Source organism: Lepus europaeus, chromosome 17, assembly GCF_033115175.1.
Source record: "Lepus europaeus isolate LE1 chromosome 17, mLepTim1.pri, whole genome shotgun sequence".
Taxonomy (NCBI): domain Eukaryota; kingdom Metazoa; phylum Chordata; class Mammalia; order Lagomorpha; family Leporidae; genus Lepus; species Lepus europaeus.
Window position 1 is genome coordinate 63,755,274 of NC_084843.1, and position 15,751 is coordinate 63,771,024.

Genomic DNA, 15,751 nt, shown 5'->3' on the forward strand with positions numbered 1-15,751 from the left:
GGGCACTAGTTCAAGTCCCAGCTGCTCCACTTCTGACCCAGCTCTCTGCTATTGCCTGGAAAGCAACAGAAAATGGTCCAAGTATCTGAGCCCCTGCACCTATGTGGGAGACCTGGAAGAAGCTCCTGGCTCCTGGCTTTGGATCTTCTTAGCTTTGGCCATTGTGGCCATTTGGGGAGTGAACCAGCAGATGGAAGACCTCTCTCTCTCTCTCTCTCTCTGCCTCTGCCTCTATGTAACTCTGCTTTTCAAATAAATAAATAAATCTTAAAATAGTCTACCTTGTACCTTTGACTGATTTGTTTTCTGTGCATATTAGGTTTTTGTTTGTTTCTGATTTCTTGTAGTTGTGGGGATTTTTTTCTTTTGTTCTGCTTTTTTACTTCAGAGGTCTGTAATAGATTATTCTCATGGTTGTCATTGCTACTTCTCACTGGCCATTGTGTAAATTTTATGAAGATTGTTAAGACAGCATCATCATAATACACTTTGTATATAAGAGTCATTTGGCAGTAAAGAACAGTTATTGGTGATATTTGGATATGATTTATATATACATGCATCCATATGTAAAAATTCTGACAAGGCGAGTTTATTTTTCACTAAGACAAAGAGACTAGATGCTTCTCTGTTTTTACTATATTTTGTTATGTTGATAAAATAGGATATAGTCCTATACTTTTTTTTTCTAATCCAGTGCTGTTTTAGACCATGAATATTACTTGTATTCTTGATCCTATTCCCTCTTCTTGCTCCAAAAACCAAAAGACTCAAATAGTGGAGCTTTTGTAATTGATTCTATGCTTAGAGTCAAAATAGCTGGGTACTAGTTTTCTCATCTTAAAATTTATTTGAGAGAGAAAGAGATCGATCTTCCATCTGCTGGTTCACTCCACAAATGGCCACAACAGCCAGGGCTGTGCCAAGCTGAAGACAGGAGCCTGGAATTCCATCTTAGTCTCCCATGTGGGTAGCAGTGCCTCAAGAACTTGGGCCATCTTCTGCTACTTTCCTAGGCACATTAGCAGGGAACTGATATTCCTAGTATGTTCCTCTAAAATCCATATTAACATTCCACGCCTTACCCTTGCCTCTTTGTACTTGTCCTTTTCTGAGTTTTATAGACTGTGGCTTTGTCTCTTGTTTTCACCTTATTTTCTAGGAGTTAATTTTGTAAAACTTCCAGACTAGAATAAGTTAAGGCCATTAGAGTAGCCTTGGAGGGTGGGGTTTATAGTGTCAATGATGATCACACCTTAACAAATTGGGAAGGCTCATGGAATGTGGAAAAACCTATAGGGTATGGGAACACATTTGAACTGTGAGACAGTGGTGATTCAAAAGACACTTAACATAGATGCTGATCTCTCCCTGTCTGAGGTCTTCTTTTCTTTTTACCTAAGCTTAAACTCTGATCAATGAAGTCTTTATCATTGTCTGACATAAACATGTACCTATGTGTATGTACCATATGTGGATTGGCTATTTATCATTTTTTTAAAAAAATATTGATTTATTTATTTGAAAGAGTTACACAGAGAGAAGGAAAGGCAAGGAGAGGGAGAGAGAGTAAGAGAGGTCTTCCATCTGCTGGTTCATTCCCCAGTTGGCCACAAGGGCTGGAGTTGTGCTGGTCTGAAGCCAGGAGCCAGGAGCTTCTTCTGGGTCTCCCACACAGATGCAGGGGCCCAAGGACTCGGGCTATCTTCCACTGCCTTCTCAGGCCATAGCAGAGAGCTGGATCAGAAGTGGAGCAACCAGGACTCGAACTGGCAACCAAATGGGATGCCAGCACTGCAGGCAGCGACTTCACCCGCTACACCACAGTGCCAGCCCCTGGCTGTTTATCTTGTCTTTTACTGCTTTTGAATTAATATGAATGATTTGGTTTTTAGATTCTTTTGGCAGTGAATGATGGAAATAAGGCCTGTAATAAAATACATATTACTGATCTAATGGCTGATAACAGGCTAGAGTCTACTCTGTAAAACTTGCACTTCTTCACTGGTAAATCTATGAAGAAGAGTCTGTTTTGAAACTTACATATATCTAACTTACAGCGTAATGCAAGGATCAGCAAAATCTTTCTGCAGAAGTTTATGTGATACGGCTTCTGTCAAACTACTCAACTTTACCTCTGTTGCAGTAGCATAAAAGCACCTATAGATAATATGTAAACAAATAGGCATTTCTGTGTTCCAATAAAACTTTATTTGTAAAGAGAAGTGAAAAGCTGGATTTGTCCTGCAGACTACAGGTTTTTGACCCACGCATAATGTACTGATAATACTTTATGGTGGAGCCTTCTGTTGGTTTTAAGAGAAGACCAGGAAAAAAAATGTAAAGATGGTATTATCTGTATGGAGTTTCAAAGTTTTCTAGTTGGTAAGACAAAAAGCAAAAATATGACAGTGTTATGGAATAGGGGAAGAAAAGGACATTTCAGAACTGAATAGATTTATTCATTAAGTGTAGATTACAAGTTAAGTAGAACATTAATATTTATTAGTATAACAGCTATAAGTAAAGGAATTACATCATTTGTACAATAAGAGGTAAAGAAAAGTGTATGAGATATTTAAATTATCTGGTGAATCTGCCCTATCTTTGGCCTAATATGCTTCTTAAGCCAATAAAATTGAAGAATATAGGTTTATTGAATATGCCAGGATCCTTTAGGTTCTATACTGTAAGATGAATCAGCTGCTGGAAGTAATGGAGTTAGAGGGGCCACATGTATCCTTCCTACTTAAACAAGGCATATACGAGACTTAATATGTAAAACAACAATTTTTAGACATTAGACAACAGGCAACACATTACATGGATGGCTGAGGCAAAGGGAATAAACAAGGAATGGCTGCCAGTTGCTTAGCATTCTTCCCGGATGGTTTGTAGTCTGCAGTGCAGGAAGGGGATCCCAAACAGAACCCAATGGTCCCCCTCCATTGAGGCAGAGCTTAAAATTGAAGTAAGTCAAGGTGGTTAGAGTTTGTAAAAGACAGAGCCAGAGAAGAAGCAGCTGCAAAGAGATAGAGCACACACACTATCCACAGAAGGATTCCTTGAGTTGTCAGCTGAATACCGATCAACTTAAGGCCAGGGATACAACTACTGGAAAGAAACAGAACTCTTTAAACTCACTTAAGGCTGATATAGTTTATGTCCCCGGTGGCAAGTGTGGAAAACCTCTAATAAATGGAACATCTTGTTTAGTACTCCAAAAGATATTGCATCAGTAGAAGACTAGATTAGCTCTAGATTAAAAGTTGCCCTCAGCTCACCTAGCAAAGCCTAAAAATAAGAATTGAGGAGCAGACATCATGGCACAGTTGTTAAACTGCTGCTTGGGATGTCTGTATCCTATATAGGAATGCCTGGGTTCAAGTCCTACTCCTGCTTCCAGCTTCTTGATAATGTGTGCTCTGGGAGGCAACAAATGATGTTTCCAGTACTTGGGTCCTGCCACCCACACGGGAGACCTGGATGGAATTCCAGGCTCCTGGCTTTGGCCTGGCCTAGCCTTTTTTGGTGTGGGCATTTGGAAAATAAACCAGCAGAGAAAAGATCAATCCATGTGTGTGTGTCTCTGTCCCCCCACCTCCCTCTTTCTCTGTCACTCTTTCAAATACATCTTTTTAATAAATAAAATAATACAGATGTTAGGATTGACAAGGACATTAAAACAGCTTTTCAAAACCATCATATTTTAATAAAGAAAAATGTAGGAATATTGAGAGAGATACAGAAAAAATATATAAAAAATTACTAGAGAGGAAAAATACTATACCAGAGATGAAGAATATATTGGATAAGATCAGACACTGTACACAAAAACAGTGCTCTGGGGATGAGTGTTTAGCACAACGGTTAAAACACTGCTTGACATGCACACATCACTAGGTTCAAGTCCTAGCTCTTCTGATTCCAGCTTCCTGCTACTGTGCATATTGTAAGGAAGCAATTGTTGATGCAAGTATTTGAGTCCCTGCCATCTACATGGAAGACCCAGATTGAGTTCCTGGCTCCTTGCTTCAGCCTGGCCCAACCTTCATTGTTGCAGGCATTTGGGAAGTGAACCAGCAAATAGAAAATCAATCGATATCTCTCTCTCTCTCTCTCTCCCCCTCCCTCCCTCCTTCCCTCCCTCCCTCTCCCCACCCTTCTCCCCCCTCTTTCCTCCCCTACTTCTACCTTTCAAATAAAATGAAAATAAACAATTTTAAGAAAGATTGGTGATCCTGAAGACAAAGCACTGGAAGCTATTCAAAATGAAACATTTTAAGAAAAGACTAGAAAAGTAATAAGCAGTGTGGCTGTGAACCCAAGTGACTTAATACATACATATGGGGGCCAGGGGAAGACAGAAAAACTATTTGAAGACATAAAGGCTGGGACTGGTATTCTGGTATTATGGCACAGCAGGTTAAGCCTCTACCTGCAACATCAGCATCCCATATAGGCACCAGTTTGAGACCTGGCTGCTCCACTTAAAATCCAGCTCCCTGCTAATAGGCCTGGGAAAGCAGGAGAAGGTGGCCCAAGTCCTTGAGCCCCTGCACCCGCATGGGAGACCAGGAGAAGCACCTGGCTCCTAGCTTCAGATCAGCATGGTGCACTGGCCGCAGTGCGCCAGCCATAGCAGCCATTGGGGGGTGAACCAACGGGAAAGGAAGACCTATCTCTCTGTCTCTCTCTCACTGTCCACTCTGCCTGTCAAAAAAAAAAAAAAAAAAAGGTAAAGATGACAGCTGTCTTCTCATCAGGAACAATACAAACTAGAACTTGGAGTACAGAAAGAAAAATAGGATCAATCTAGAATTCATTTTTTAAGTGAGAAGGATCTATTTTTGTAAAGAAAGTTTTTAATTTATTTTTTATTTATTTGAAAAACAGAACTTCCATTTACTGGTCACTCCCCAACTACCTGCAACAGTCAGGGGTTAGCCAAGCCAAAGCCAAGAGATAGAAATTCCTTCCACGTCTCCCACATAGTTGGCAGGGACCCAACTACTTGAGCCATCACCTTTTGCATCCAAGGGTGTGCATTAGCAAAAATTTGAATCAGATACAGCTGGAACTTGATAAGGGATGCCCCTCAACCTAGATTTCTATACCCCATAAAAAATACAGAATGCAACACTAAACACCTGCCCCTTAACCTAGAAAATATACATCATGAAAATACCTTTTAAAAACAAAAGCAAAGTAAAGACTTCTTCAGATGTGTAAAACTGGAAAGAGTTCAATAGTAACAGTCCATCCGTTCAGAAAGCTTCAGATCCAAAAGCTGTAAGTATCTTCTATATGGTCTTTCACATACATTAATCTCTTGAATCTTTATATTATTATCTGTAAAATGAGAATAGTACCTATTTTTAGGACATTTTTGAGGATCAAGTGAGAAAAAGCAAGAGTTGGCATTCTTTGAGTCTCTTATGCCAAGCATGCTTTCTCATTGCAAATAAAAATAAAATACCCAAGAGGGGAATCCTACCCTGAGAATCTTCTGATGCCATCCTCTCTTACCCTTCTTTGATAACTAAAAATTTGCACTGTTCTGTAAGTTAGTATATGTAGCTGATTGATCTTAAATTGTAATGAGTCCCTTTCCTATTTAATTTTTCCTTCAGTTATCAACTTTAAATAGGCTTGAAAGTGGGATTGAATAGCTCTCCTTGCTAAAATAGGACAGCTAATAAATCATTTGTGAAAAGGTTAAGTCTCTTATAAACTGAACTTTATCTTTTAGGCCTGTGTTTTGGCTGCTTAATTTTTTTTCAGGTAAATTTTCTTTCTTTCTTTCTTTCTTTCTTTCTTTCTTTCTTTCTTTCTTTCTTTCTTTCTTTCTTTCTTTCTTTCTTTTTTAACTTATTTGACAGATACAGTTAGACAGTGAGAGAGAGAGATACAGAGAGAAAGGTCTTTATTCCATTGGTTCACCCCCCAAATGGCCACTGTGGCCGGAACTACGCCAATCCAAAGCCAGGAACCAGGTGCTTCCTCCTGGTCTCCCATGCGGGTGCAGGGCCCAAGCACTTGGGCCATCCTCCACTGTCTTCCCGGGCCACAGCAGAGAGCTGGACTGGAAGAGGAGCAACCGGGACTAGAACCCGGCGCCAATATGGGATGCTGGTGCCACAGGCAGAAGATTAACCAAGTAAGCCACGGCGCCGGCCCCAGGTACATTTTCTGAAGTTTAATTTATATACTATCTAATTTTTATTGTACACTTATTGGATAGAGGCATGACTGTCTTTGTAGCTGTATATTGCCCCATGGATTTTTTGGCACTCAATAAATGTTAAATAATATTTCTATTCAGCAATCTGCAGACAGGAAGTGTACGGTAATAAATGTCAGAGCACAGGTTGAAAATCTCCAAAAAGTTGTATGTTCTATTCTTGGGAAAAGCTAGTATAGATATTTTTGTGAATGAAATTTTAAAGAGGGATTTCCAGGCTCAAATTTTACTTTTTCCCCAGCCTTCATTTAACTTTGTTTACAAATTAATGTTTTCATCAGAAATAATATAAAATTTGAATTCATATTAACATGAATGCAGTCTCATAAGGAAGTATAATAGTGATTTTATAGATAGCATAAAATAAAGATAGCTCACAATCTAAAGGACAGCGTGAGAAAATATTAATATCTTAGCCAACATAAGTCTGTGTTTTGATATACTAGCATTTTATGGGAAAAAAAATCAGGTAGTTCTTTATCATTAAATTTCAGCATGATTTGGAGGTATATCTGCTACAGCTGTTGCATACCTTATACTAGTATTATATTTGACTCAATATTTTTCTCACCTGAGGACTCCAGCACTACTTAAAAATCTTATTCTAGTCTCAATAAGGTAATCACTGCTTCAGAATAATAAAAGAGATTACAAATTGGAACTAAACTTATGTCACAAATTGAATTTTATGCAAAATTAATTAACCTGTGTAAAAGAAATTATTAACTCTAATCAGCTATACAATACCACTTAAATCACATGAATCTATATTTTCCCAGAGTTTACTCACCTTGTAATTGTTCTACTGACCACAGTTGCTTTAATATTTTTATTACTGTAATTTAAATAGAAATTAATTTTCATTGTTATTTAGCATCTAAGGTTTAGGTTCCTCATATATAAAATGAAAATGAGATCCAGGCACAGTTTGGATTGGTGCCTCTGATCTAGGGTCTCTCATTGCATTAATCAAGGGATCAAACATAGGTATGGTCATTTTACTGCTCAACAGGAAGAGTATCCACTGCCTCTGAACCTCTCTGATCATTGGCCATGCAGCTCTCCATGGAGATATTCACACAATAGCAGCTTATTTCTCCTAGAGTAAAGGCTCAAAGAAGGCAAGAGATCAAGAGGATGAACAAAGTATTCCAATGGTTTTGTCACACATTTGTTGTCACCTGTTTGTGAGAAGTAAGTCACTAGGTCCAGCCCACACTTAAGGGAAGGAGATTCTACAAGAGTTTGAATACCAGGATTAGGATCATGGGTAGTCATTTTAGTAGCTGCCCAGTATATATTTGATGTACAGATAAGTCAAATCATTGAATATATTCTAAATGTTGTCGTACTCATCTGTTTATGCCATAATCTTATTAAGAACTTCAATAGGTAAAATGATTTTACATTCACATAATGTATCTCACTTATTCATATAATAATCCCATGAAATAGGTATTGTTAAATCCACTTGTATTGATAAACTGGTATCCTAAGCAATTTGTTCAAGATTACGTAGTAAATTAGCTGTAAAACTAGGACGTTATCCTAAGCTCTGTGCTCTTTCCATGTGGCTGTAACTCACTTTTTTTTTTTTAATATTTATTTTATTTGAAAGTCAGAGTTACACAGAGAGAAGAGAGGCAGAGACATAGAGAGGTCTTCCATCCGATGGTTCACTCCCCGATTGGCTGCAACGGCCGGAGCTGTGCCAATCCAAAGCCAGGAGCCAGGAGCTTCTTCCAGGTCTCCCACGTGGGTGCAGGGGCCCAAGGACTTGGGCCATCTTCTACTGCTTTCCCAGGCCATAGCAGAGAGCTGGATCGGAAGTGGAGCAGCCAGGTCTCGAACCAGCACCCATATGGGATGCTGGCACTTCAAGCCAGGGCATTAACCTGCTGCGCCACAGCGCTGGCCCTATAACTGACTTCTAAGCAATACAAAGTGGCTTTTGAAGACATTCAAAGAGAGCCTTGTACCTCTAAATTTAGGCACAAATAGAGAAGAATTGTTAAAGCGACCCCATCATCTCATAAACTTTATACTACACCATTTAGAATTTATACAATTACTAGTTCAATGAAAGTCTAATACTATTTCAAGGTCTGAAACAGCTGTACCAGTGATACACTTCTAGTCAAGGCTAATAGTATCTGTCTAAAATTATATTTAGAGAGTAAATATTTGTTGGAAGGAAAGATGAACAAAGAAGCAGAACTGGTCTGGTGACCCTGTTCTCTTTTGGCTTTTCCCAAAGTGCTGGATTGTTACAACTTGAATGAATACAGTGGGGACTCCCAGTGAGAACTATACCTCCATACTCTAGCATCCACTTCTTCCTTGCTTTGGAGCAACACATAGTCTGTTTTGGATGGAATGGCAGCTTTCTGTGGGTGGCTAATAGTCTCTTCATCTGGCTCTAAGTTGAACTTGTCTACCTTTTTATTTCAGCCTGAGAGATTTCAGCCTATACCTAGAACCATGTCTGAGATCAGAAAGCTAGGCAGTAACAAAAGCACATAGATAATACTTCTAAACTAGGTTTAGTGCTTTGAAGTATAGAGCAGGAAGTGGGAGGTCAACAGTTATGAGCTATGTTAGTCGTAGTAGTAGTAGATAGTCATACTCTCCTCATCACTCAAGGAAAGAAGTGAATTTTTTAAAGGCTTTTGTAAACATCTCAAAATAACTTGTGGTATGGTTAGTAGAAATACGGAAAACTGTCTTTCTTCACATAAATGATTCACATAGTGATCTGTGTAGGCAGCCCTAAGTAATTTCGAAAAAGTTCCTGCAACTAGTAAGTGCATTTGGCAGTTTCATGATACAGCATTGAATACAGGAATCCTTGTGTATCTGTATGACTAGTAATAATTGAAATTGAAATAAGAACATGAACAAGTTATGTTTTTAGTGTTGGTTACAGATAATTCTAGTTTATAAATAAGAACTTGGGTGTTACCAGACAAGTGCAGAAAAATCATTTTCTATTTAATTGAATATAATGGAAACAGTCTTTTATACATGCAAATTTCCACTTGAGTTTTTCTTTCCTTTCCTGTATGATCTGAGGCTTGTGCTTTTTGATAGTGACTTACAAATCCCTTTAAATAGCTTTTAATGTTAAGTATTCTATAGTTTCATTAACTTTGCATTTCAGTCTTTTTTTTTAAATCTCAGTTTAAAAAATGGTATCTGATTGTTGTTCCACCAGCAGCACCCTTTTAACCTGATGGATGAGGTAGTAAGCCTACTGTAAATCCTAAGTGGCATGGTATAGATGAGAGTCAAAGACTTTAATTATATGTCATTTTATTCACAACACTCAATTCCGGGAAGGGAAAAAATGACTCTGTTGCTATAAAAGATATATTATGTGAAGATCATTCATTGTAAACCAAAAATGATACTGCATTATAGCATAGGCAACAATGGGAACTGATTCTGAAAATGTGACCTGTCTCAGAAACAGAATAATAGCGAAAGTTATCAAAATGGAAAGTGTTAATGTGAAATCCAGCCTTCTCAGAAATACTCTTTCCTGGCCTGTTTGGTTTTGCTTTTGTTGCTTGTCATGCATGAATGAAAGTGCCTTACTCTCAGGGGAGCAGGAAAGCCTCTGTGTCAGTTGTTTATTTCCTTAATCCCTCCTCCTTTGTGATTTTTGATGTCAGATCTAAAATGGAAAGCCTGTAAATATAATGATTATCACATGGATAATCACCTGCATTAGGAACCGCCCTGCTTCTCGATTCTAGCCCTAGCTGTTCTCCACATGTCACATCTACTCTGCAGTTGGATTTTAACCTGACTGCTTCATTAGATTTGTGAAACTCAGTACGAGGCGCCCTGGGGCAGCACAGATGGGGACTTGCTTGTTTTCCTTTCTCACTTTCACTGCGATGGCACACTAAAAAGTCCTCTTCAATTTAGAGTGATCAGTTTGCTTGGAATTACTTCTGATACTTGGAACCTGCCTTTCTTACTCTTCCACCCACCATCTATGCCCATTCTTCTTCCCCGATTCCTGACCTGATTCCTTGTCTTTCTGTCCCTCTATGCAGTGACACTGAAAACGAAAGTTCGGCTTAAAATTTTTACTGGGTCAAACTGTTCTCCTGTGTTGTTTTATTTGTTTTGCTGAGAGGGAAAAATAAATGTTGTTCTATCATTGTAACTGCAAACACATTCAGATCAGAGGTTAGCTGTGGGAAAGTCAGTAGTGATGTGAGCCAGCTGCCTCCTGTAATGGAGTGACTTGGGGCACCAGCCCAAGATCAAAGGAAGGTGGGAGGAAGTTGGAAGATAAGATCATTTTAAACCATAGAACAAGTGCTTAGCTTTTCTAGTGATAGGGCACAGCTCAGCAAACCTGTGTGAGGGGGCACTAAGATGGAAAATAGAGTTGACTTTTCTCAACTGCACCCTTCCTCATTCAAAAATATGTTGATCTTTGGAACTGTTTATAGATTTGGAGGTATCCTAGGACCCAATGTCCTTATAAATAATAATTTTATATTTATATTTGTGTCTTCTTTCAGTTAGTCAGTTGCCCTATACTGCAATAGATAACACTTAGTCCTTATTCCATTTATAGGAGGAAAGATGAACATTAAAAATAATTTAACTATTATATGTGAATTTTCCTTCTTTATGTCTTAGTACAATTTTACTCCTAAAGATTCTTCATTTTAACTTTCTTTTCCAGTCCTCCAGGGTTCTTTTGTGGCTCTGTTAAAATGTTCAATATGAACAAGTAGTTCTAGCAGAGCTTTTTCACTTGTCTTTTTCATGTAAGAATTAGCTTGGTTAATTATGACAGCTCAGAAAACACTACTTGGATATCTTCTGAACCTTTTCCTTGTTATTCCAGCCATCACATATTGTTGAGTATATGGTATACAAAATTCTGTTGTAAGTAAATTGTCAAGAATCTAACCTTGCTTGCGCCAACTGTCAAGATTATAACTCAGTTTTGTTTTGTCTTTTTTTTTTTTTTTTTCTGGAGAGGATACCTGTACCGGCTTAAGCTAACTTGCTCAGCCTTATGTTTCATTAGTTAATAGCCCAAGGACTTCTACTTTCAGCTAATCATTTTATTCTGTTAACCTCATAATCATCTGTAATCATAGATTTTAACCTTTCCAAACCCCTCAAAATAGTTTTCTAACTCTATATTATGAGTATATTGGTCCTTAAGTACATACATGTATTTTTTTCCTTGATATTTTTTTCAACATGTAGGTAGTGCCCAAATTTGTGCTGGAGACACTGACTGCACTTTCTGCCTTACATGGTTTGGTGCAGCAGTCGTTTTAGTTGAGTTGGATCTGTTCACTACTCAGGCTCAAATCCCATCCTTCTATTAATATCTCTTGGCAAAGATAATTTTGGAGGAATGTAAGTTAAGATGTAGAGGCTCTTGACAGTTGTCTGCACGCTTTTTTATTTTCAAGAGGGAAGTAGAATTGAAAAGTAATATTTCCTCCATCTTCTAGAATCCTAAAATTAAAATATATGAACAAAACAAAGAATAAAGAAAGGGTAACGATTTGGTTATACAGATGTTTAATTTGTCATTTGATAACCTGCTATAAAGGCATTAGGATATATACTAATGTTCATCCAATTGTACTCAAGGTGTTGAAAACCTAGAAAGACTTTGTCTTTTAAAAAAATTTTAACAATAGTTTTTAGTGTTCAACTTTTATTACCTTGTGATATTAAAAAGAAATTGGGAATTTTTTAATGAAAAATTTGAAGCAGACAAAATAAGTAGAGAAACCAAACCCGTATGTACTATATACTTCTGGATTTAACAGTTGCTAACATTTTACCAATTTTGCTTCACTTTAACTTTTCATGAAGTATTTTTATGTTATCAGTAATTTAATTAGATTCTTCCTATGAAATTCAGAACATCAATTTGTGAGGAAAAATTCTACTCATTAGAGCAAAAGCAGATCTCAGGTAGCCCTGGAGCTGAGGAACAGCCTTAATTTTTGGTAATATTTGTGAATCCATAACTTTCTGATCAACCTTGCACAGCTCTGTAATCTCTTATTTCTCTTTCTCTGTGCCAAAGATCTTACCTTCCTGTTGTCTGGGCTTCCTCAGCTGCTTCTTCAGACAAGCATCAGTGGAGCCCAATAGGAATGATCAGAATGGTCCCGGGGTGATGCTAGTTTCCTCACACGCAGACTGAAGGGTCTTTTATTTTTTTTAATTATTATTATTATTATTATTATTTTTTTTTTTTTTTTTTACTGAATAGCTTTCGAGCCACGTCTTCAGTGAGATAACATCCAGGCATTTTGCAATGCTTAACCACCATGGTGCCACAAATCTTATCTCCACGAACTGGTTTCATGATGGTAGCAAGAACCTTCTTTTTTTTTTTTTTTTTTTTTTTTTTTTTCAATCCTGGATTTAGGAGCCAAGTATTTCCTCTTGTTCATGGCCTTCCTGGAATACATGACAAACCAGGGATATCTGCCAATCCCTCTCATGAGGAGAGAGTTTCTGCTGCAGTGGGGTTTCCCCTTCTTGAGCTTTTTATCCTTAAGGTTCCTCTTTTTAACTTTGTCACTGGCTTTGGAGCAAGAGCCTTTTCACCCACCGTGAAAGATGGGAACTTATGAAGCATTCTAAAGTAAATTACATGTTCTATAACATTTCCTCCTTAAGTACTTCAGCATATATCTCGGAAAATTAAAGACAGGCCTTTTTTTTTCTAGCAGTTAGGATACCCACCTCCCATACTGGAATACTTGGATTCGTTTCCCAGCTCCAAGCTTGTGATTCTAGCTTCCTGCTTACGCAGACCCTGGGAGGCAAAGGTGATGGTTCAAGTAATTGGGTTTTACCCGTGCAGGGAGACCTGGATTGAGTTCCTGACTCCCAGCTTCTGCTCTGCCCATTCTCTTCCATTGCAGGCATTGGGCAGTGAACCAGAAGATAGGATCCTGTGCCCGACATGCTCTTTCTGTCTCCCAAATAAACAAATGAAAATTTTTAACAAATTAAGAGCATTTTCCTTTCAACTGATGATTTCTAGTGTTATCTAATTCCAATTTTGTATTCAAATTGCTTTGGTTGTCCCAAAAATGTCTTTTATAGCTGGTTTGTTCAAACACAGGATCCAGTTAAGGTCAATACATTGTTCTTAGTCACTTTCCCTTTCCCACTTTATTATAATACCGACGTGTTAAAGAGGCTAAGTTAGTTGTCTCATACATGTTCTACCTTATGGATTTGTCCCATTACTTCTCATTGTGCTCTTTGATTTGTTTCTCTCGCCTCTGTATTTCTGGTAGACTCAAGGTTATTGAACTAAAGTTTTACTAATTCATGTGAAAATTTTTTTAGTCAGGAAACTATGAGTAGTGCTGTGAAATTCATAATCTATCCTAACAGCACAGAATGTATGGTGATCGCACTATTAATGATACAAAGTGATAGGATCAGTCATTGGGACGAAGTGATGATAGCTTTATCCTTCCAGTAGCAGTTATCTTCTATTAAAACCTGCTCCTTGTCATCAGCATAGAATCAATGATACTCTGATTCCACAGAAATACCTAGTTCCCATCATTCTTTCACCCCATTAATTTAACATCCATTGATGATCTTGTCTATATAAATTTTAGTATGAGGGTTATAAAATGGTGATTTTTTTTTTATATCTACACTTATTAGCAGGCATTCTCTATTGAAGAGCTTTCTGAAAGTTGTTGCTTTAATTACAAACCTAACCATTAGCATGCTCCTTAGGTTTCAAATAATTTTCCTTTGCTCAGGTCAGAACACCTAAACTCACAGTGGCAGCTATAGTAAAAACATGCACTACAGCTTCTTTATCGCGATTTATGAAATGTGTTGACATTGTGCTGCCATTATTATTATTATTACTATTCTAAGACAAAAGAGAAATCTTTTTTGGTGTAAGAATAAAAATTTTACTATGTAGGTATATTGAGATAATTGTGTAAAAAGACTGAATGAGTTTCAAATGGATTATTTCTTCATTACCTAACACTTTATAATTAACTGTTCTTTTTTTTATTTCAGGAAGCTGCCACTTTTGCTAGAGAGCAAGGCTTTGAGGTGAGTTAACCCGCAATTGCACACTAAACAGATCCTAAAGGTTTTTTCTAGCTGATAATGAAGTTCTTTTGGACAGTGATTGATGTGCTATTATACTCTCAGAGCCTCGCAGCAGTTGCCATGGAAACTTGGCAGTCGTCATGGTTTCTTTGTTCTGCCAGCACAGTGTTATGACGCACTCTGCTAGGTCTGCACCCAACATCGCCTACAGATGTTATTTATTGAATTTTGAAAAGCCTCTTGGGAAGCCAAGAGGTTGGGCACGGTTTCAAGCTGCCTCTGCAGATATGGGGCCTGTCAGTTTGTTCAGTTAAAAAGCTACCTCATTAGCTGCATTACATTTCATAAGGATTCACTGCTAAAGCAGTGGTGGAGCAAGACTAAATAGTGAAATATAATGTCGTTTAAATAATTTCAGCCCTATCACATGTAGATTATCATTATGCAAATTAATTTTCAAAAGGTTGTACTTAACAGTTGTTAGGAAATGATAAATTTAAATCCTGCTCATATAAATTTCCTGTTTGAATCTTTTTTCCCCTTTCTCTCTCTTCCCCTTGCCCTCTCTCTCTTAGATAGCATAAAATATGCATACATTTTCTGAAAGAAAATATCAGTAATTGGCTTTAATTTTCAGGTCTTGATTCTGTTTTTTCCTAATAGAAGTATTATCCTGTCAAGAATCAAAACTCCATGTGGTTGTTGTTAGTAGAATTAAGATAACAGTCAAGACCATGTTTTTATTTGTATAATATCCATCTTCCAATTGATTGTTAGGAAACACTGACTTCAATCTGAACCCGGGTTAATTGACAGAGAATTAACTGGGTTTATGAGTCTTTTATGATCATGATATTTATTGAGCCAGAACTGTGTAAAATGCTTTGTTCTGTATGGCAATATGAAATGTACCATGATTGTAATTTTTAAAATTTAATCTGACTATGGCTAGAAGATAGAAATTCTCTCCTCTTTGAATATTCAGCTTGTCTACTATCTAGAGAGCTGTGAGCATTGATTGGATAGTATCAGTAAATTCACTTTGAACTCTTTAAAGAAAGGTGTTACATTAATTTCTGATGAAAGTTATTATTTACATGTACTAAAGTCAGATTCATTATTGAGCCATGAAATAATACATGTGCTTGTTGTCAATGTCATAGGACTTGACATACCAGACACAGAGTTTCCTCTTAGTAGAAGACAATGAGCATGTAGTATAAATATTTTCATGGAAGCATATAGTAAATGCACAGTTAAGTCACATGTACACAAAGGTATTTCCAAGTATTTTTCTTCTAATTTTTAAAATTTATGTATTTACTTGTTTATTTGCAAGGCAAAGCAACAGAAACAGAGAAGTAGGAATAGGGGGTGGGTGGAGCTTCCATCCACTGGTTC

General features: G+C 37.5%; 1 protein-coding gene across 3 annotated transcripts in view; it reads left to right on the forward strand.

The window, feature by feature from the left end:
- The window catches only part of ADK (adenosine kinase), a 619,463-nt gene that overhangs the window by 478,718 nt on the left and 124,994 nt on the right, over positions 1-15,751 (forward strand). For all 3 annotated transcript variants that reach the window (XM_062214718.1, XM_062214719.1, XM_062214720.1), the window contains one exon: positions 14,315-14,350. In XM_062214718.1, the coding sequence (XP_062070702.1) occupies positions 14,315-14,350 (36 nt within the window). The remainder of the gene's footprint in view (positions 1-14,314; positions 14,351-15,751) is intronic.